General features: G+C 43.9%; 1 protein-coding gene across 8 annotated transcripts in view; it reads left to right on the forward strand.

The window, feature by feature from the left end:
* Positions 1 to 24,159, forward strand: part of ccdc136b (coiled-coil domain containing 136b) — an 84,884-nt gene that overhangs the window by 37,206 nt on the left and 23,519 nt on the right. For all 8 annotated transcript variants that reach the window (XM_063072909.1, XM_063072908.1, XM_063072912.1 and 5 more), the window contains 4 exons: positions 3,213 to 5,066; positions 12,785 to 12,859; positions 14,271 to 14,591; positions 22,421 to 22,538. In XM_063072909.1, the coding sequence (XP_062928979.1) occupies positions 3,213 to 5,066; positions 12,785 to 12,859; positions 14,271 to 14,591; positions 22,421 to 22,538 (2,368 nt within the window). The remainder of the gene's footprint in view (positions 1 to 3,212; positions 5,067 to 12,784; positions 12,860 to 14,270; positions 14,592 to 22,420; positions 22,539 to 24,159) is intronic.

Consider the following 24,159-nt stretch of genomic DNA (forward strand, 5'->3'; position numbering starts at 1 on the left):
TCCTTCAACACAAGAGATCAATGGATTTCTGGTCATCAAGAAAATCAGGGAGGTCGTGCTGGAAAATAGCACTGAGATACACAACTCATAATCATTCATGGCTGAGCAGTTCTGGAAGGTCAAAGTGGTTACTTCTGTTCCTGTTTCTTATGTTTTACATTCTCTCCACTTGTCTGGATAAGTGCAGTTCCAACAACTGTCAAGAGGTTTTGAAACTCTTCAAGTCTGCAACCCCATGCACTGTTCTACACATTCATTTGCTCCTCAATTACACGTTGCTGCTGTACGCATCATTTACAGACTGTAATACAGTACTTGCTCAGGTTACTGCAACAGCACCTACCAAATGTGTGAGCTGTATTGCTGAAGCACACTGGAATCCAGTTAGCTGCAGATTCCCTCCATGTCTTTCACTATATCACAGGTTCCTCAACTCCACTGGGTCTAAAACCTTAAATTCAATAATGACCAGCCCTGAAGGACTGCAGTAGTTTAAGATCAACTTCAATGCCACCTTTTAGGGGCAATTAGAGATAGACAATAAATGGTTTCCCTCCCAGGGGCGTCCACATTCCAGTTTATTAATATATTTTGCTTTGAGAAGATTTATGTCCTCCCATTGCAGGATTACCAGTGGCTGCTCCCTTGGAATCAGATATGATTTCTGTCAGTCACTTTGGGTATGATGTCTTGTAAGCTTTGCTTGCTGTGTGGATGTGGAGAGGGCTCACACCGTGGAGGAAATCAGACTCTGGGTACATTACTTAATAATGTTATGGGCGCCATGGTACCATAGCGGTTAGTGCGGCGCTATTTCAGCTGGGAGCATTCTGGAGTTCAGAGTTCAATTCCAGTGCCGTTCTGTAAGGAGTCTATAGGCCCTCCCTAGTGGTTTCCTCCCAGAGTCCAAAGACTTGCTGGGTATGTTAATTAGCCATTGTGTATGGTCCTGTGATTCAATTAGGGTTAATCAGATTTGTCGGGAGTTGGTGGGCGGTGTGGCTCGAAAAGTTGGAGGGGTCTACTCAGCACTGTATCACCAAATGAATAATAAAATAGATTGTCTACGAAGGTTCTCAGCCTCCCAGGTCATTGTTTGTCAAGCAGTAGTAATAAGATAAATTGAGATTCTGGGCACTCTCTAGTGACAGTCATGCTCATGGCATGCTATGCCTGGTTAGTAGGTACAGCTGTGAGGCACACTGTCCAATAATGCTCGGCTCTGGGCTGTGAGACACACTGTCCAATAATGCTCGGCTCTGGGCTGTGAGACACACTGTCCAATAATGCCCGGCTCTGGGCTGTGAGACACACTGTCCAATAATGCCCGGCTCTGGGCTGTGAGACACACTGTCCAATAATGCCTGGCTCTGGGCTGTGAGACACACTGTCTAATAATGCTCGGCTCTGGGCTGTGAGGCACACTGTCCAATAATGCTCAGCTCTGGGCTGTGAGACACACTGTCCAATAATGCCCGGCTCTGGGCTTTGAGGCACACTGTCCAATAATGCTCGGCTCTGGGCTGTGAGGCACACTGTCCAATAATGCCCGGCTCTGGGCTGTGAGGCACACTGTCTAATAATGCCTGGCTCTGGGCTTTGAGGCACACTGTCCAATAATGCTCAGCTCTGGGCTGTGAGACACACTGTCCAATAATGCTCGGCTCTGGGCTGTGAGGCACACTGTCCAATAATGCCCGGCTCTGGGCTGTGAGGCACACTGTCCAATAATGCTCGGCTCTGGGCTGTGAGGCACACTGTCCAATAATGCCTGGCTCTGGGCTTTGAGGCACACTGTCCAATAATGCTCAGCTCTGGGCTGTGAGACACACTGTCCAATAATGCCTGGCTCTGGGCTTTGAGGCACACTGTCCAATAATGCTCAGCTCTGGTTTCTGTTGAGTTCAGAGTTCACACATGACTGCATGACAAGACACCCAAATAATCACATTGTCAGATTCGCCGATGACACCACAGTGGTGGGGCTCGTCATCAACAATGATGAGATGGTCTATGGAGAGGAGGTGGAAGAGCTCAAGGCCTGATGCCAGGCAAATAACCTCTTCCTCAATGTCAACAAGACAAAGGAGATGGTTATTGCCGTCAGGAGAACTCGTGCCACTCACACCCCTCTTTACATCAGCAACACAGCAATGGAAACTCGAGCAGTTTCAAACTCCCACGAGTGCACATCTTGCACAACCTTTCAAGGTCCCAGAACACATTATGGAGAATCAGGAAAGCTGACTAATGCCTCTACCTTCTGAGGAGGCTGAAGAGATCTGGACTATGCACGTCTATACTCACGTCATTCTACAGATGCACAGTAGGAAGCATCCTAACAAGCTGCATCACTGCATGACATGGAGACTGTACAGTGGCAGACAGAAAGGCTCTACAGTGGGTAAGCAAAACTGCCCAACACATTACCTGCTCTAGCCTACCCACCATCAAGGACAGAAAAGGCTAGTAACATCATGAAGGATCTCACCCACCCTGCTCATGGACCATCAGGGAGGATTCTACGTAGCATCTAGCCAGGATCATCACATTCAAAAACAGTCACTTTCCCAAAGCAGTATGGTCGATCAGCACCTCCTCCCACAAACCTACTCCTCTACACCCCCACCTCCACTACCTTATCATTTCCTATCACAGTCACCTTGTGTACAGACACACCTGTGCCTAGCATCACTTTATGGACATACAATCAATCTCTGCATATCAGCTATCTTATGTATTTATCTTTATTGTGTTTTTTCATTATTGTGTTCTTATTGTGTTTTTATGTGCTGCATCAGATCCAGAGTAACAATTACCTTTTTCTCCTTTACACTTGTGCACTGGGAATGTCATTAAACAAACTTGAATCTTGAATTGTGAAGAGCAGCCATTGACACACCATCCAGTAAGAAGCTAGGCTTTGTCGATGACATGCTGAGGCATGTGTGATTTGCGCACACCTTTCAGTAGGAATGGACTTTAGGAATGTTAGCTAATGATTGACAGACAGTGGATGCATGAGCATTGAGTGATGGGTGGTCAGGTCACACTAACCTGAGATGGTTAGCTCTGGACTTGGCGTTCAGCAATAATCATTTTCTCAGTCTGGGAGGGCGTGCTGTTGAATCAGTTTCTGGCACACTGTGAGTAATGAGCTTGTAAATACTTTATACTTTGTTTTTTTTCATCAACTTTTTTTTCTTACTCAGGTGATTTGCTATCAGGAGACATCAAGTCAAATGTATCAACATCAAATGCGTCAACTTCAGGCGATTCAGAGACACATGTGAAGTCATCTGATATTCCAGTCTCTGAGCTGAAATCAGAACCATCAACAGTATCAGAGGCAAATTCAACTAATCTCAAGGCTTCTGAAATTGGTTCATCTGATCACAAATCAACTGATGTCAAATTAGCAGATTCTACACCAACTGTGGTCATGTCATCCAATTCTCAGACATCTGAGGTCAGGTTAGCCACTTACAAATCATCTGAGGTAAAGCCAACACCCAAATCAGTCGAGGGCAAGACAGTTGATCCTAAGGTGTCAGAAGTCATGTCAGATGATCTCAAAACATCTGAAGTCAATTCAACATGTCCTAAATCATCTGAGGTCAAGACAGTTGATCCTGATATATCAGTGGTCAAGTCAACTGATATAAAAGCATCTGAGATCAAGTCAGCTTGCTTTGAACTATCTGATGTCAAGACGATTGATCCCAAGGTGATGGAAGTCAAATCAGCTGATCACAAGCCAGTTAAAATCAAAACAGTTGATGCTAAATTGTCAGAGGTCAAGTTAGCAGATTCTAAATCATCGAAAATCCAGACTCCTTATCCTAAACCATCTGAGATGTCAACTTGTTCTACACCATTTGATGTCAAGACAATTGAACCCAATATGATAGAGGTCAAATTGGATTATCACAAACCTTCTGATGTCAAGACAATTGATCCCAAGGATTCAGAGGTCAAATTGGAAGATTCCAAAACATCTGAGATCCTGACAGCTTATCCCACACAGTCAGAGATCAATTTAGCTTGTTCTAAGTCATCTGAGGTCAAGACTATTGATCCTGACCAGTCAGAGTTTAAGGTAGATGATCCTAAAAAGTCTGAGCTCAAAACAGCTGATCCTGCCCCACCTGAGGTCATATCAACAAAACTCAAACAATCCAAAGACAAACTGCTTGATTCTGGAAAAACAGAAGTCCAGTCATCTGACGCCATACCATCTCAGGTCATGTCAGTTGATCTCAAACAATCTGAAGTCAAGTCAGTTGATCTCAAACAATCTGAAGTCAAGTCAGTTGATCCAAAACCATCTGAGACAGGGTCAGTAGCTCCCAAACAATCCAAGGACATACTTGCTGAACTTGGGATGTGTGAAGACAAATCAATTGATTCCAAGCCATCGGAGGTTAAGTCAGCTGAATCCACATTTTCTGAGGTCAAGTCAATTGCTTCTAATCTGACAGAGAACAGGGTAGCTGATCCCAAATCTTCTGAGGTCAAATTAGCTGCTACCAATGATTCTGATTTTAATTCCAGTACTCCCAATGAACCTGAAGTCAAGTCAGCTGCTTCCGAGGAATATGACATCAATTCAATTCCTTCCAGTTCCTCAGATGCCAAGTTATCTGAAATGGAAGCAACTGATCCCAAATCTTCTGAGATTGAATCAAATTCCAAGGGGCCTGTGGTTAGATCAGTTGATCCTGAGATTCCTGAAATCATGTTAGCTATTTCCAAACCAAGTGAGGTTATATTATCTGTTACAAAACCAGTTGATATCAACTCAACTGATCCCAAAGTATCTACTGTGATATCAGCCAATCTAGAACTTTGTGACATGGTAGCTCGTTTCCATAGGTCTTATGACCAATTATTAAGCAATCCAGAAATCTGTAGAATAAGGTCAACAGGTGCAAAATCGTGCAACAATATGCTTTGTATGTTGGAATTGGATGAGCTGAGGTTGCAGATTAAACAACTACGGAAGGAATTAGAGGAGACTCAGGAACAAGCAGCCCGACACCAGAAGAGCTACTTGGATTTACAAGGTAGGTGGACTTGCTAAAGGAAAGGGTTTGGGAGATGAAGCCAAACAACATGTGCTCTGAGTTCAATCCTGGAAATGAGACTGAGCATTCAGTGTTGGCAGAAATAGTCGTGAATATTGGTAAACTGAGGATTTATGCGCATTGAACTTTGACATGAGGCACTGGATTTGTTGGGCACTGGAGCGAGGAGTTGACGTACAATAGTCAGACAGCTGGGGTTAGGCATGTGGGGTTTCTATGGACAGAGATTCAGGAGTTGGGCACCAAGATGTCCCAGACATGTGGCACAAATAAAATTATCAGAGGTGAGGAACTGAATCTGTACTCAACGGAAAGCATTGCAATTATACTGAGGAGATTTTAATTGAAATGGAGGGAAGGTGAAAGACTCCTTTTCCAATGTAGGACTAGGTGGAGCAGTTACTTTTACATCCTTTCAGCTAAAGGGTTATATCTAACTCAAACAACGCACATTGCCTCAATTTTTCTTTTTTTTCTTTAAACACATCACCCCTACTGGGCCTAAGCTGCTGAAGACAGCAACTTGCTAGAGTTCTCTGTCCAGGGCCAGTCTTTCAGATTGTCCCCGGGAGTTGCCTGTCTTCAAAACTCCTTCCTTTCCCAGGGATGGGGTCTTTGGAACTTCCGTTGGCGTTTCTGTAGCTCTGGGTTTTAATGGGATGGAGTTGCTAGCCCCATGCCCAGCCCTCCTCCTTTCACAGCCAGGCTGGGACCGTCCATGGCAGAGTTATATTGCTGCACAGACATTTGCAAAGACTATCGGAAGTTAATTTGCGTGGATTTTAGCGTGAGCCTGCAAAGTATCGAGCTTTTTCATTGGCAATCCCACAGAGTAATCCTGGTTAAAATGATCTTACATTGGCACTGAGCAAATGTTCTTCTAATCTAATTACCAGGGCATATTTACATCAGAAATAGGCCGTAAAAACTATACAACAAAGGAACAAAATTAGACCATTCAGCCCATTGAGTCTGCTCTGCCGTTTCATCATGGCTGATCCACTTCCCTCTCTACCCCATTCTCCTGCCTTCTCACCATAATGTTTTGTACCCTCACTAATCAAGAACCGATCCACCTCTGCCCTAAATACACCCAATGACCTGGCCACCACAGCTGCCTGTGGCAATGAATTCCACCTATTCATCACCCTCTGGCTAAAGAAATTCCTCCTTATCTCTGTTCTAAGTGGATGTCCTTCTACTCTGAAATTGTGCCCTGTGGTCCTCAACTCCCCACTATAGGAAACATTTTCTCCACGTCCACTCTATCTAAACCTTTCAACATTTGATAGGTTTCCACAAGATTCTCCCCCCCCATACCCCCCATTCTTCTAAATTCCACTGAGTACAGGCCCAGAACCATCAAACGCTCCTCATATGTTAACTTTTTCATTACTGGAATCATTCTTGTGAACCTCCCCTGAACCCTCTCCAATGCCAACACATCCTTTCTTAGATAAGGGGGCCAAAACTGCTCAGAATACTCCAAGTGAGGCCTCACCACTACCTAATAAAGCTTCAGCATTAGTTCCTCCTTTTATGTTCTAGTCCTCTCGAAATGAGTGCTAACATTGCATTCACCTTCCTCACCACTGACTCAACCTTTAAGTTAACCTAGTTAACCTTTAGGAAAAAGGTGTAACCATGGGCACTAACAAAAGTCTCAGCTATGCTGACCTTTTTGTCGGCTACATGGAACAGTCTATGTTCCAATCGTACATTGGTATCATTCCTCAACTTTTCCTATGCTACATCAATGACTGGATTGGTGCTGCTTCCTCCACCCATGCTGAACTCGTTGACTTCATCAAGTTTGCCTCCATGTTCTACCCTGCCCTCAAATTTACCTCGTCCATTTCCGACACCTCCCTCCCCTTTCCCGATCTCTCTGTCTCTAGCTGTGGAGACAGCTTATCTTCTGATAAACCCACTGATTCTCACAGCTACCTAGACTACACCTCTTCCCACTTGTAAAAGTGCCATCCCCTTCTCTCAGTTCCTCCAGATCTCAGGATGAAGCTTTTCAGTCGAGAACTAAGGAGATAGCCTCTTTCTTTCAATGGTGGAGGCTTCCCTTCCTCCTCCATTAACGCTGCCCTCACCCACATTTCTTCCATTTCGTGCATGTCTGTCCTCACCCCATCCTACTTCCATCCCACCAGGGATAGGGTTCCTTTTGTCCTCACCTACCACCCCACCAGCCTCCGCGTCTAGCACACAATTCTCTGTATTTTCTGTGATCTCCAACAGGATCCCACCACCAAGCACATCTTTCCCTCCCCCGCACCTTCTGTTTTCCACAGGGATTGCTCCGTACATGGCATGACTCTGTCCTTGTCCATTCATCCCTTCACACTGATCTCCCTCCTGGCACTTATCCTTGCAAGCTGAGCAAGTGCTACACCTGCCCCTAGACCTCTTCCCTCACTACCATTCAGGGCCCCAAACAGTCCTTCCAGGTGAGGCGACACTTCACCTGTGAGTCTGTTAGAGTCATCTGTTGTATCTAGTACTCCCGGTGTGGCCTCCTGTATATCAGTGAGACCCGACGTAGAATGGGAGACCACTTCAACGAGTACTTACACTCCGTCTGCCAGAAGAAGCAGGATTTCCCAGTGGCCACCCATTTTAATTCCACTTCCCATTTCCATTCTGATACGTCAGTCAACGGCCTCCTCTACTGCCGCGATGAGGCCACACTAGGTTGGAGGAGCAAAACCTTATATTCTGTCTGGGTAGCCTCCAACGTGATGGCATGAACGTCGATTTCTTGAACTTACAGTAATGGCATACCCCTCCCACCCCCATCACTATTACCCATTCCCATTTCCCTCTCTTCCTTATCCACCCATCACCTCCCTCTGGTGCACCTCCCCCTTCTCAATCAACTTCCCAGTCTTTACTTCACCCGGCCTTCCTGGTTTCACCTATCATCTACTACTTTGTATTTCTCCCTCCCCTCCCCTCCTCTCACCTTCTTACTCTGACCTCACCTTTTTTTCTCTCGTCCTGGTGAAGGGTCTCGGCCTGAAACATCGACTGTGTACTCTTTTCCATAGATGCTACCTGGCCTGCTGAGTTCCTCCAGCATTTTGTTTGTGTTAACCTTTAGGAAATCCTGCATGAGGACTCCCAAGTCTCAAGTCCCTTTACACCTAGGATTTTTGAATTTTCACCCTGTTCAGAAAATAGTGTAAGTTTTATTCCTTTTACCAAAATGAAAGAGAAGCAAATAGAAGCATGACTATCCATCAGGCTCCTTGTGCTTGTCTTGCCGTTCAATAATCTATGGCTGATATTTTATCTTAGCTCTCCTCTCTAATTCTATGATATTTAATATTTGGATATTAGTTTAATAGAGCTGTTAGGGGACAGTTTAAACTAATTTGGCAGGGGGATGGGAACCAGAATGATAGAGCGGAGGAAGGGGAAAACAGAAATAAATCTTAAGATAGTGAGCAGTAAAGATGTCAGGAAAGACAGGCAGGTGATGGGGCAAATGTGTAGCCATTGGGATGAGTTGCAGTGCAATAGAGTTGCAGTGAAATCAAAGCAAAAAGTATCAAATACTGGTCTTAAGGTGTTGTACTTAAATGCACGCAGCATTAGAAATAAGGTGGATGATCTTGTTGTACAGCTACAGATTGGCAGATATGATGTTGTGGCCATCACTGAGACCTGGCTAAAGGATGCATGTCTCTGGGAGCTGAACGTCCAAGGATACGTGGTGTATCGGAAGGATAGGAAGGTAGGCAGAGGGGAAGGCGTGGCTTTATTGGTAAGAAATGATATTAAATCATTAGAAAGAGGTGATATAGGATCGGAAGGTGCAGAATCTTTATGGGTTGAGCTAAGGAATAGCAGGGGTAAAAGGACCCTGATGGCAGTTATTTATAGGCCTCCAAACAGCTGCAGGGATGTGGACTACAAATTACAACTGGAAATAGAAAAGGCTTGTCAGAAGGGCAGTGTTATGATAATTGTGGGGGATTTTAACATGCGAGTAGATTGGAAAAATCAGGTCGGCACTGGATCTCAAGAGAGAGAATTTGTAGAATGTCTGCGAGATGGCTTTTTAGAACAGCTTGTTGTTGAGCCCTCTAGGGGATCGGCTGTACTGGATTGGGTATTGTGTAATGAACCGGAGGTGATTGGAGAGATTGAGGTGAAGGAACCCTTAGGAGACAGTGATCATAACATGATTGAGTTCACTGTGAAATTTGAGAAAGAGAAGCCGAAATCTGATGTGTCGGTGTTTCAGTGGAGTAAAGGAAACTACAGTGGCATGAGAGAGGAACTGGCCAAAGTTGACTGGAAAGGGACACTGGCGGGAAAGACTGCAGAGCAGCAGTGGCTGGAGTTTATGCAAGAAGTGAGGAAGGTGCAAGGCAGGTATATTCCAAAAAAGAAGAAATTTTCGAATGGAAAAAGGATGCAACCGTAGCTGACAAGTCAAAGCCAAAGTTAAAGTGAAGAGAGGGCATACAAGGAAGTAAAAATTAGAAGGCAGAGGATTGGGAAGTTTTTAAAAGCTTACAAAAGGAAACTAAGAAGGTCATTAAGAGAGAAAAGATTAACTATGAAAGGGAGCTAGCAAATAATATCAAAGAGGATACTATAAGCTTTTTTAAGTATATAAAGAGTAAAAGACAGGTGAAAGTAGATATAGGACTGATAGAAAATGATGCTGGAGAAATTGTAATGGGAGATGAGGAGATGGCAGAGGAACTGAACAAGTATTTTGCATCAGTCTTCACTGAGGAAGACAGCAGGATACCGGACACTCAAGGGTGGCAGGGAAGAGAAGTGTGCGCAGTCACAATTACGACAGAGAAAGTACTCAGGAAGCTGAATAGGCTAAAGGTCGATAAATCTCCTGGACCAGATGGAATGCACCCTCGTGTTCTGAAGGAAGTAGCTGTGGAGATTGTGGAGGCATTAGTGATGATCTTTCAAAAGTCGATAGATTCTGGCATGGTTCTGGAAGACTGGAAGATTGCAAATGTCACTCCGCTATTTAAGAAGGGGGCAAGGAAGCAAAAAGGAAATTATAGACCTGTTAGCTTGACGTCGGTGGTTGGGAAGTTGTTGGAGTCGATTGTCAAGGATGAGGTTACAGAGTACCTGGAGGCATATGACAAGATAGGCAGAACTCAGCATGGATTCCTTAAAGGAAAATCCTGCCTGACAAACCTATTACAATTTTTTGAGGAAATTACCAGTAGGCTAGACAAAGGAGATGCAGTGGATGTTGTATATTTGGATTTTCAGAAGGTCTTTGACAAGGTGCCACACATGAGGCTGCTTAACAAGATAAGAGCCTATGGAATTACAGGAAAGTTACATACGTGGATAGAGCGTTGGCTGATTGGCAGGAAACACAGGGTGGGAATAAAGGGATCCTATTCTGGTTGGCTGCCGGTTACCAGTGGTGTTCCAGAGGGATCAGTGTTGGGGCCGCTTCTTTTTACATTGTACATCAACGATTTGGATTATGAAATAGATGGCTTTGTGGCTAAGTTTGCTTACAATATGAAGATAGGTGGAGGGGCCGGTAGTGCTGAGGAAACGGAGAGTCTGCAGAGAGACTTGGATAGATTGGAAGAATGGGCAGAGAAGTGGCAAATGAAGTACAATGTTGGAAAGTGTATGGTTATGCACTTTGGCAGAAAAAATAAACGGGCAGACTATTATTTAAATGGGGAAAGAATTCAAAGTTCTGAGATGCAACGGGACTTGGGAGTCCTCGTACAGGATTCCCTTAAAGTTAACCTCCAGGTTGAGTCGGTAGTGAAGAAGGCGAATGCAATGTTGGCATTCATTTCTAGAGGAATAGAGTATAGGAACAAGGATGTGATGTTGAGGCTCTATAAGGCGCTGGTGAGACCTCACTTGGAGTACTGTGGGCAGTTTTGGTCTCCTTATTTAAGAAAGGATGTGCTGACGTTGGAGAGGGTACAGAGAAGATTCACTAGAATGATTCCGGGAATGAGAGGGTTAACATATGAGGAACGTTTGTCTGCTCTTGGACTGTATTCCTTGGAGTTTAGAAGAATGAGGGGAGACCTCATAGAAACATTTCGAATGTTAAAAGGCATGGACAGAGTGGATGTGGCAAAGTTGTTTCCCATGATGGGGGAATCTAGTACGAGAGGGCATGACTTCAGGATTGAAGGGCGCCCTTTCAGAACAGAAATACGAAAAAAATTTTTTAGTCATTGGGTGTATTTAAGGCAGAGATTGATAGGTATCTGAGTAGCCAGGGCATCAAAGGTTATGGTGAGAAGGCGGGGCAGTGGGACTAAATAGGATAAAATGGATCAGCTCATGATAAAATGGCGGAGCAGACTCGATGGGCCGAATGGCCTACTTCTGCTCCTTTGTCTTATGGTCTTATGATATTTAATATCCAAAAGTCTATTGATCTGTCTTGAATGTCAGTATTCAATGACTGATAGTTGAGGGTGGCTGAGGCACAAGCCCTCATTCCATTTAAACAGTATTTGAATGTTTACTCAGAGAACTATGGCCTAGAGAAACTGGTTTGGTTGGGTAGCTGTTGATCAGCCATCACAGATACAATAAGCCAAATGGCCTTTTCCTGGGTTGTAAGCTACAATGAAGACTTTGCTCCTCATCTCACTCCTGAATGGCCAAATGCTTATTTTGAAACTGAGCCCTAGTTTGAGACAGCTCTGTGTTTAATGTGGTAAAATCCTACGTGTGGGATCACTGTTCATAGGAATACAAGACGCTTTCCCCCAGCTCCCCCATCCACCCTATCCTAGGAATCAATCTGATAATTATATTCCCTTTATCCTAAGTATACATATTTCCATGTTCTGGGTAGCCAACCAATGTGCAACATTCCAAGTGCGCTCATACCAAATGGCTATTTGATCGCACGATGATGTTCTTGTTCGTGCACTTAAATCACCTTGTAAAGAAAGACCAGTGTACTTCACTTTCCTACTTATTTGCTGAACTTCCATGTTAACTTTTGTTTAACATCGTGCAACTATACACCTGAATGCCAAGACTTTTCAACAGTATCATTAAAAAAACTCAGCTTTTCTACTTTTTCCAACAAAAATGTACATATTTCCATATTATACTTTATATGTCCAATCCCCACCCAAACAATTTCCTTGTATTTCACCCCTCTGTATTTCATAGAACATAGTACATAGAAATTTTCAGCGTGTTACAGGCCCTTTGGCCCACAATGTTGTGCTGACCATGCAACCTCCTCTAGAAACTGCCTAGAATTTCCCTAATGCATAGCCCTCTATTTTTCTAAGCTCCATGTACCTACCTAAGAGGCTGTTAAAAGACCCTATTGGATCTGCTTCCACCACTGCTGCTGACAGTGTGTTCCATGCACCCTTCACTCTCTGTGTTCTTCCGTGAAGCATGATGCAATCTTTTCACATCTCAAATAAGTATAGAAAGTGCTGGAAATATTCAGTAGGCCAGGCAGCATCTGTGGGGACAGAATAGAGTTCATGCTTCAGGTCACTGACTTTTTAGCTCACACTGCCATCCAGCTTGGTTTCCTCAGATGCTCTTTGGAGTAGTACAAGATCAGCTTTACTCTCGTACCATCCTTTGGTATGTTTAAAGGGAGAGCACAGAGGGAGCTTCACTTTGTATTTAACCCCTATTAGACAAGTCTTTTGCTTTTCCAAACACTGCAGGATTGCTGGAGGAACAGCGATTGGTCAATGTGCAACAAACTGAAAACTTTGCCAAACAGATCCAACGTCTCCAAGGTGAGTGACAGGGTTTGGGACTGATCTGTGCTATGGAGTACAAGCCTACTGCTGGGTAAAGCTTGGGTTAAGGAATAGGCAGTGCAGAGGTGCCTTGCCAGATGAGCACATAAGCAGAGGCCAGCAGGATGTCTGGCAGCCCTGAAGTGTGATTGTGGCCTAAAGGCAAATTCCTCGTTTTCAGTCAGTAGATAAATCAGTAAGTGAACTCAGCTGAATTGCGCATAGACTCCTGGGATTCATAACAAGGCAATGCGACACAAGACCACAGAGGGAGTGTGAGTGCTGAGGACCTTGCCTGGTTTATGGAAAATAGTGATCAGTTTGGAACATGTTTGGTTAAGAATGGTAGAACACTTACTGTTACATGAAACGTAAACTCAGTGGAGTTTTTAGTGCAAGTACAGTATCTTCTTTCCTGGTATGAATACCTGCACATTCCCCAAATCTCCCCTGCAGTCTTTCCATTGTCACGATATCCTTTTTGAGTGTGTATGTAGCAGGAGAACACATTGGTCGCAGGTTACAGGTGAGTGTGTGGGAGTAGACATCAGATGTGTGTGCAGTTATAAAGTTTTTTCATGAGACCACACCTGGAGTGCCGTATACAGTTTGGTGTCTGTCCCTTAAAAAAGATTTTATTGCAATGGAGGGAGTGCAGCAATGATTTATCAGGCTGATTGCAAGGATGGCGGGGTGCTGCATGAGGATGGATGAGGGATCGTGGTGTAAGGGTAAAGTTTTGGGCCATTTAGAAGTGAGCTGAGAACAAAGTTCTTCACTCAGAGGCTAATTTTTTTTATTGGAATCCTCTAGAGGGGTTTGGGGGCTCACTCACTGAGTTCACTCAAAACAGATTGATAGTTTTCTGAACATGCTGACTCAATGGATATGGGAAATATGCAGGAAAATAGCATTGAGGCCGAAGTTCAGCCATGACCTTGATGACTGATGGAGCAAACTGTAAGGGGCAAGTGCCTTCAGCTACTCCCATTTCTTAACGTAAACACCAGGAATTCTGCAGATGCTGGAAATTCAAGCAACACACATAAAAGTTGCTGGTGAACACAGCAGGCCGGGCAGCATCTCTAGGAAGAGGTACAGTCGACGTTTCGGGCCGAAACCCTTCGTCAGGACTACGTCGACTGTACCTCTTCCTAGAGATGCTGCCCGGCCTGCTGCGTTCACCAGCAACTTTGATGTGTTACTCCCATTTCTTATGTTCTTTGTGGTTCTTCAGTAGTTTTGACTCTGTCCTAATCTGCATCTTCTCTGGATGAATTTAAGCTTCATTGGTTGGAGTGGCATATGGGTGAGGGGGGAAGTTGGCTTAAATGGCCTATTCTGTTCCTTTAACTAACACAGCAGACTCAATGACAATACTTGTAGGCATCTTCTTTGTTCCATTCAGTACAGCTCCGGTCCGTTCAGGAGGAGATTGACAGCTTAGAGGAAGAGAAGGAGAGTGAGCTGATGGAAGCGCATGAGGAGCTTCACAGCGCACAGGAGGAGATTGTGAACCTTCGTCAGGCAGCTGAAGAGGCAGCGGGAGAGCGGGAGAATGAGATTGCAACCTTGCAGGAGGAGCTGTGTCGCATTCGAGCAGAGCTGGAGCACCTTCAGCGGACAACAGTGGAGTACGAACTGGAGATCACCACGCTGCGAGCTGAGATACAGATGAAAAGCGACACTCAGCAGAAGAAAAATTCTGAGGAGGTCACCCAGCTCCAGGGTATGATCCAAGTGAAGGTGGTATGGGTTTCATACAGAGCGGCCATTTGATAGAGAGGGGTTTCCATATGATGGGGAGATGTGTGCTGATGAGTGGAACCATTAGGATTGTGGTTACTGTTTATGTGGAGTCTGCTACCGGTATAAGGTAATGTCCAAAGTACTTCAGGATGAGTTTAAATGTTAGACTTTGTGGGTGAGAGTCTTAGCATTACTTTGCAAGCTATGTGTGTGAATGGGAAAGAGCACCGCCCTGTTAAAGGAGAGTTGTAAGGAAGATTGATTTTACTCTTAGACTTAAGCGCCAGTTCTGGAACTGATGGGGGCAATTCAACTATTGAAAATAAATTAGGGGAACTGAAGGAACCACATAAAAAGACAGCAAAGAGTGAGATGGGCAAATGAAATTTAACAGCGGAGGATGTAGGGTAAGAAGACTATGGAAAGGCAGTAAGATCGGAATGGCACTTGAAATTGGTGCAGGAACAAAGAGCAGAGTAATGAGACTAACACAGTGATGTCTGTGACACCAAATTATGGCACTCACCTGGTGGCCAAATGGCCTCTCTTTTGCACTTTAACAACTATCCAGTAAAGTAAAAATAAGATAGGAAAGCAAAACGAGCATGTAAAGGTATGATGGGCTGAATTGGGCTGGTTCTGGCACTTGTTCAAGGAAAGTACCAATGCCTGACTGCTTATGGGTAAGTAAAGCACAGCCTTAGCGCAGCCCCACCATTAGTCCTGGGAGAACTGAGTGGCAGAAACCAGCAAGTTTGTTACTACATTCCATCACCAAGCCCCACACGAGGAATTTACTTCTGTAATCTTCCACCAGCCAGACCTGGTGTCAGATCAAAGTCCCCAATCAATTATTTATGTTAAACATCCTACGTTATTGTTTTGTTGGTATTTTGTAGCGTTTGAATACAGTGGATTGTGGTTAATTGGGCCATCAGTTAATAGAGGCAGCTGCTTATTGCGGCAACTCTTGAAGAAAAACAAATCAAGAAAACAGCCAGGAGTCCCTTTGTTTATTTGGGACACTATGTTGCTTAATTACAACAGGTTCTAATTAGTGTCAGTCACGCACAAGTCATGTGGCCATTAGACACTACACAATGCTTAGAGTGAACGGTTTTTAAATAGTGTCAGTTATGTGTGTTTATGTTCAAAAAGCAGTGATTTTTGTCACTGATAGTTGGCGAGAAATAAGCAGTGAGACAATGCAGAACCTTTTTGCTCACTTCAGTTTCAAGCAATCAGGCTTGGAGATGCTAGAAACGCCAGGGAGTGAAAATGAAATCATTTCACTACTTCAACAAGTTAGAAATTATGAAAAATTTGAAGGTAGCAACAATCATCTTTAACGTTACAATAAAGACAGAGGCACAATCATTGAAAGCATTGTTTGAAGGCAGTTCATTATCTGCACCAGGTGCCTGTGCTTATTTTGTTAATTTACAGTTAATCAAAAGAACATGACAGCATACACTGGATTAATTGCTTCATTGATAGGAACTCATACACAGTTTTATAATAACACACGTAAAAATTGCTGGTGAATGCAGCAGGCCAGGCAGCATCTATAGGAAGGGGTACAGTGGACGTTTCGGGCCGAGACCCTTCGTCAGGACTAACTGAAGAAGAGATAGTAAGAGATTTGAAAGTGGGAGAGGGAGGGGGAGATCCGAAATGATAGGAGAAAACAGGAGGGGGAGGGATGGAGCCAAGAGCTGGACAGTTGATTGGCAAAAGGGATATGAGAGGATCATGGGACAGGAGGCTCAGGGAGAAGGAAAAGGGGGAGGGGGGGGAAAGCCCAGAGGATGGGCAAGGAGTATAGTGAGAGGGACAGAGGGAGAAAAAGGAGAGAGAGAGAAAAATAATAAATACATAACAGATGGGGTACAAAGGGGAGGTGGGGCATTAACGGAAGTTAGAAAAGTCAATGTTCATGCCATCAGGTTGGAGGCAACCCAGACGGAATATAAGGTGTTGTTCCTCCAACCTGAGTGTGGCTTCATCTTGACAGTAGAGGAGGCCGTGGATAGACATATCAGAATGGGAATGGGACGTGGAATTAAAATGTGTGGCCACTGGGAGATCCTGCTTTCTCTGGCGGACAGAGTGTAGGTGTTCAGCGAAACGGTCTCCCAGCCTGCGTCGGGTCTGGCCAATATATAGAGAGCCGCATTGGGAGCACCGGATGCAGTATATCACCCCAGCCAACTCACAGGTGAAGTGTCGCCTCACCTGGAAGGACTGTCTGGAGCCCTGAATGGTGGTGAGGGAGGAAGTGTAAGGGCATGTGTAGCACTTGTTCCACTTACAAGGATAAGTGCTGGGAGGGAGATTGGTGGGAAGGGATGGGGGGGACGAATGGACAAGGGAATTGTGTAGGGAGCGATCCCTGCGGAAAGCAGAGTGGGGGGGAGGGAAAGGTGTGCTTAGTAGTGGGATCCCGTTGGAGGTGGCGGAAGTTACGGAGAATTATATGTTGGATCCGGAGGCTGGTGGGGTGGTAGGTGAGGACAAGGGGAACCCTATTCCTAGTGGGGTGGTGGGAGGATGGGGTGAGAGCAGATGTGTGTGAAATGAGAGAGATTCATTTGAGAGCAGAGTTAAGGATGGAGGAAGGGAAGCCCCTTTCTTTAAAAAAAGAGGACATCTCCTTCGTCCTGGAATGAAAAGCCTCATCCTGAGAGCAGATGCGGCGGAGACGGAGGAATTGCGAGAAGGGGATGTCATTTTTGCATGAGACCGGGTGAGAAGAGGAATAGTCCAGGTAGCTGTGAGAGTCCGTAGGCTTATAGTAGACATCAGTAGATAAGCTGTCTCCAGAGATAAAGACAGAAAGATCAAGAAAGGGGAGGGAGGGAGGTGTCAGAAATGGACCAGGTAAACTTGAGGGCAGGGTGAAAGTTGTAGGCAAAGTTAATGAAGTCAACGAGCTCAGCATACGTGCAGGAAGCAGTGTCCATGTAGCAAAGGAAAAGTGGGGGACAGAATTTTGATAGTTAATTTGTTCTGTTTTTCATTTAAATACATAATTTGTTACTCAGTTAAACAGTATTTTATCTTTTTTATACCTTTTTTAACTATTTCCATGAAACTTCAGCGAATTGGGCTAAAGTGTATTGGTCCCGAAGTGTCCAATTCACGAGAATCCACTGTATGCTTTTGCTCTTTTGCCTTTACTTTTTCTATTTGAAATGACTGCGACATTTAAAAATTCTTACAAAATATTATAAACATTGACAGAGGGAGAGCTTATGAGCTGTCAGAATTTCTGGGACAGCGTCTCAGGAGTATGCTAGCTGGAGCCAAGTCACTACTAAGACTTTGCTATCCCTTTATGTCTGCCTTGAGCCTCAGGGCAATTGGCCCCAATCATCCGGACCACATTAGTTCAGAAAGAAGGAGAGTATTTAGTCATGAGCAATGGGGAAATAGGGAAAATTCCAGATGAAGTGAGACAATTCCGATAGTATGTTTTAGGAGGAAAGCGAAGAGAAAAAGTTGAGTTAGTGTAACAGCAAGAGAGAGAAAGGGTTGGAATAAACATGGAAACGATGCTGAGTCAATATCAACACAAAGCTTTTTTAAAAGTTGTTACAGTAAATGGCACTGACAACCTACTCTGATTTGCTGAAAGATTCAATATAGGTAGAAAGATGAGTAAGAATAATAAAATTATTGTTCTTGGAAATGTTTAATTCTCCATATCTCCTGGGAAAATACAAGTTTGTAAGGAAATGGAAATGAAGTGACTAAATTATGTAAAGGTTTGCTCCCTCTAGTATTGTGTTAGCCAGCTCACAAGGACAGATACATTATTAGATCTAGCTATGAATAATAAAATGGATCTTGTCAATGAACTAGATTAGGATATTGACTGCATGCAGGGGTTAAGATCCAGATGGAAAGGGAATTGTTCAATACAAACACCAGAAGGCTAGATCAGTTTTGGGCAGACTTTAAAAATACAAGAATATGCTGATGTGCTGAGATGTGGAAAGGGATATAAGTGTACTGGAATATGCAAAATCTGTTTCAGAAAATAAAGAAAAGGATCAGGTACAGGCCTTAAGTCAAGTCAGGTCTCTACTGGCACCAATATGATTATGCCTGATCTTTTACCTGAAGTCCTGTTTTCATTCATTTCAAATCCCTTTGGAATCTAACAAACTTATCCCCTTTTTGCAGGGCAGAGAATTCCAAATGATCCAAAAGCCTCAGAGGGGGAAAAAGAACCTTATACAATCCCTCTTTCCTAGACAGCTCCCTCTTGTTCTACAGCCTCTGGCCAGATATTTCAAATAGATTGCCTTTCATTTTTCTAAGCTCCATTTAGCATGGACTGTTCCCGTTTAATCTCTTCTCACAGGTTAATTCCTTCGACTCAGAGATTAATGATTGCATTTGTAGGGAAAGTTGTTTCTTTGTTCGGCAGGACTTTTGATCTCCCTAAATCATTTTGCAGCCATAAGTTTGCTGGGAACACCTCACTAGTAGGTGCTACTAGGTGATCCCCAGCTCCCATGCAAAACACAGCATCTGCTGTGGGCAGTACTCTACCAGCTTGTCCAGATCTTTCTGACTGGGTAAGAGCACTCATCTCACCTCCTTCCACCACTGCAGCGCCTATTCACTCAGAATCTGAGACTTGTTTTATTGCGGCACATCACTTCAAAAGTTGGTTGCATTTTGACAACTGTGAGTATTTAGAGTACACCAATAGGAAAGTCTGTTTCAGTGTGGTTGAAGCTGGTGAGTATCACAAGCATCATTAGAATGATCTGCATTACATTTTTAATGCTGAAGAGTAATTTCTATGCCGAGGAATCCTTAGCTATAGTAGGAAAGTAGTCAACTAGTGCAGAGAAGTTCTGCTAAAACCATTGTAACACACAATATGTTCATACTTCAGACATGGCATAATTTCCTATTCAGGCAGCTACTTGAGGATGGAGGGATTACAGCAATATTCACTTACTTTAATAGCACCACAGGAATAAGGACCTTCATTTATACAGAGGGACATGAGGAGACAGAGACATTCAAAAATTACCAGTTGCTTTCAAATCATTAATGGAGAAAAATTGTTTTCATAATGGAAGGCCTGTTAAAGATTTAAGGTGACTGGCAGAAATGCCAGGGAACAAAATGAAATCATGTAGGACAGAGTAAGTTGTAATTAGGAATACACAGCCTGGAAAGGTGACAAAAGTAGATATAATGGCTTCCTTCAATAAGGAAATAAAATAATTATATGGCATGTAGAAAGTGGGATTAACTGTGTGGCTCTGTGCAGACAGAGCCATGATAGGCTAAGTGCTCTTTATCTGGCTGTATCAGACTATGATTTATGTTAATAACTATGCTGCATTCAAAAAAAGGAAACAACAATTAGTTTTAGGATGCTGTGGGCAAAACAATTGGAAGTCAATTAGAATTATCAATTATATGTGTAGGAATGTGATTAAAAAGAAAAACAAAATAAGGCTCTCAGATGAACATAGAAACATAGAAAATAGGTGCAGGAGTAGGCCATTCGGCCCTTCGAGCCTGCACCGCCATTTATTATGATCATGGCTGATCATCCAACTCAGAACCCCGCCCCAGCCTTCCCTCCATACCCCCTGACCCCCGTAGCCACAAGGGCCATATCTAACTCCCTCTTAAACATAGCCAATGAACTGGCCTCAACAGTTTCCTGTGGCAGAGAATTCCACAGATTCACCACTCTGTGTGAAGAAGTTTTTCCTAATCTCGGTCCTAAAAGGCTTCCCCTCTATCCTCAAACGGTGGCCCCTCGTTCTGGACTTCCCCAACATCGGGAACAATCTTCCTGCATCTAGCCTGTCCAATCCCTTTAGGATCTTATACGTTTCAATCAGATCCCCCCTCAATCTTCTAAATTCCAACGAGTACAAGCCCAGTTCATCCAGTCTTTCTTCATATGAAAGTCCTGCCATCCCAGGAATCAATCTGGTGAACCTTCTTTGTACTCCCTCTATGGCAAAGATGTCTTTCCTCAGATTAGGGGACCAAAACTGCACACAATACTCCAGGTGTGGTCTCACCAAGGCCTTGTACAACTGCAGTAGTACCTCCCTGCTCCTGTACTCGAATCCTCTTGCTATAAGTGCCAGCATACCACTCGCCTTTTTCACCGCCTGCTGTACCTGCATGCCCACTTTCAATGACTGGTGTATAATGACACCCAGGTCTCGTTGCACCTCCCCTTTTCTTAATCGGCCACCATTCAGATAATAATCTGTTTTCCTATTTTTGCCACCAAAGTGGATAACTTCACATTTATCCACATTAAATTGCATCTGCCATGAATTTGCCCACTCACCCAACCTATCCAAGTCACCCTGCATCCTCTTAGCATCCTCCTCACTGCTAACACTGCCACCCAGCTTCGTGTCATCCGCAAACTTGGAGGTGCTGCATTTAATTCCCTCATCCAAGTCATTAATATATATTGTAAACAACTGGGGTCCCAGCACTGAGCCTTGCGGTACCCCACTAGTCACCGCCTGCCATTCTGAAAAGGTCCCGTTTATTCCCACTCTTTGCTTCCTGTCTGCTAACCAATTCTCCACCCACACCAATACCTTACCCCCAATACCATGTGCTTTAAGTTTGCACACTAATCTCCTGTGTGGGACCTTGTCAAAAGCCTTTTGAAAATCCAAATATACCACATCCACTGGTTCTCCCCTATCCACTCTACTAGTTACATCCTCAAAAAATTCTATGAGATTCGTCAGACATGATTTTCCTTTCACAAATCCATGCTGACTTTGTCCGATCATTTCACCGCTTTCCAAATGTGCTGTTATCACATCCTTGATAACTGACTCCAGCAGTTTCCCCACCACCGACGTTAGGCTAACCGGTCTATAATTCCCCGGTTTCTCTCTCCCTCCTTTTTTAAAAAGTGGGGTTACATTAGCCACCCTCCAATCCTCAGGAACTAGCCCAGAATCTAACGAGTTTTGAAAAATTATCACTAATGCATCCACTATTTCTTGGGCTACTTCCTTAAGCACGCTAGGATGCAGACCATCTGGCCCTGGGGATTTATCTGCCTTCAATCCCTTCAATTTACCTAACACCACTTCCCTACTAACATGTATTTCGCTCAGTTCCTCCATCTCACTGGACCCTCTGTCCCTTACTATTTCTGGAAGATTATTTATGTCCTCCTTAGTGAAGACAGAACCAAAGTAATTATTCAATTAGTCTGCCATGTCCTTGCTCCCCATAATCAATTCACCTGTTTCTGTCTGCAGGGGACCTACATTTGTCTTTACCAGTCTTTTCCTTTTTACATATCTATAAAAGCTTTTACAGTCTGTTTTTATGTTCCCTGCCAGTTTTCTCTCATAATCTTTTTTCCCCTTCCTAATTAAGCCCTTTGTCCTCCTCTGCTGAAATAAATTTAAAAAGCGATCTATCAGAAAAATATTTAACAAAATATTCTGAAAATAGAATTAAAAACAAGTGGGACTGTGAAGGGAGGAGATGTTTTCAATCAAATTGGACTGGTGGGGCAAGTTGTTGGAAGATATACACAGGTTGTATATATGGGGTTTGGTGTGGGGTAGTTAAATGCTTGAACTGACTTCCCTGACTCAATGAATTCTGTCGTGATCCCTTGCATTTCAGTGTAAGACCATCACTATAAGAATGAAGCTGGAGGTTTTAAAAGAATGCTCTTCTAAGCAGGATTTTTTAGGATATGGAATGTTCAACCACAAATTATTATCTCCTTGGACATTTGTGTTGCTATTTAAGCTGTGTGTATAACAGGTGCAGTTCAGTGCCTGCAGGTCGAGTGTCGAAATCTGGCTCAAGAGTGTCGAGTTCTGCAGAATGATAATAAACAGCTGAGGGAAAAGCTGCAGCAAATGGAACGGCAGAGCCACAGGTAGGAGAGCTCCAGTGTGAAACGTCCACTTGTGTAGAGGGTTGCACTCTCACTACCTCACACATATACATAAATGAACTTGTAATCACACGTGTGTACTCACTTTATCATCTGCACACACACGCGCACACACACACACACACACAGACACACACACAGACACACAGACACACACACGCACACACACTCTACACACCCACACCCTACACACACACACACACACACACACACCCTACACACACACACGCACACACACACACACACACAGAGTTGCATGAATGTTCACAAACAGATGCTCACTCGCAGTCATTCAAATTCACACACATGGACTTCCACTTCACTGACATTATCACGGAAACACATAGATTGGTTCACTTTGTCACACCCACGTACACTCACTAACACAAAGGAAGATAAATTCGATAGTCCTTAAGAATTGGCAAGTGGATTGCAATCAGTGATTTGCCCAGTTTGGTTTGATCTGTTCCTGACAGCCCTCATACTGCCTGTTCATTGTCATGGTTTTGATCCCAAGCCACGACAATATAATGCAGCAATTGAACTGCCATTGAAAAGGAGCCCGGTTTTATGAGTGCAAGCACAAATCAAAACTACTGTAACTGAAATCACCTAAATGAGCTGACACCTCCTAAAAGGGAAGTGCATTTTTGGTCTAGAAGGTGATTTTGCAAAACCTTATGGCAGTAAAAGGAAAGTTGGACTCCATGATTTTCCAGCACCACGTTAAGAGTAAGGAGGTGAAGAGAAGGGGTTATGTTAGCACAAACAGAAAAGTCACTCAAAATCTTGTTGCTGCAGTGGAACTATTGATATCTGTCAGGCAGGCCTAACTATTTACACTTATTGTTGTTAATATCAGTGTTACAGTGGGATAATAGGGTTTTACTGAAATATAGCAACCTGTCCTCCATCCTCTGACAGGTTGCTGATTGCTAACCACTCACCAGGATGGTGGCTTTGGCTTGATGCAACAGGAATAGGATGTCCTCTACCAGACCAACAGTTTTTAAGAATCCCATTCTGCCAGTATCCACTCTGCTAAGTGTTAGTCAACCAACCAACCCTGAATGCCACTGCTGAGAGGAGCAGTCCGGAGCTTTTAGGTCCAAAGGCTCTTGAGATCGACTTTCAATGCTATCTGCAGTCTCCTCCACTGTAAGCCAGGAGGTCTTCACCAATCTTTGGAGGAGCACTATGTAGTGCTACCCTAACACAACTTCATGTTTCTTGTTGTATTGCTGCCCGTCAGCCCCATCAAACATTTTACCAGAATGGAGCAGATCTCCAGGACTTCTTGAGAATCGTCCACTCCAAACCACGGTTGGCCCCAGCAGAACACAGGTGACTGTTGCTAATTTGGGTGTCCGTGGCTGAACTCCAAGTCAGCTTTTTCACGAGAGAAGATGAGCCTTCAACTCAACGTACAAAAGCAAGGTTTCGTGTCAATATGCATATTACAACATCACTGTCCAAATCAAGACCTTAGAAAATGTGGGCCACTTTCAATATCATGAGAGCGTCTTCTCAGTGAAAGTAAAAGACACATTGAAGTTCACTGTCATCTTCAGTGCTCCAGAAAAGCCTTTAACTGCCTGAGGGT

The sequence above is a fragment of the Mobula hypostoma genome, chromosome 20, assembly GCF_963921235.1.
Source record: "Mobula hypostoma chromosome 20, sMobHyp1.1, whole genome shotgun sequence".
In the NCBI taxonomy this organism is placed as follows: Eukaryota; Metazoa; Chordata; class Chondrichthyes; order Myliobatiformes; family Myliobatidae; genus Mobula; species Mobula hypostoma.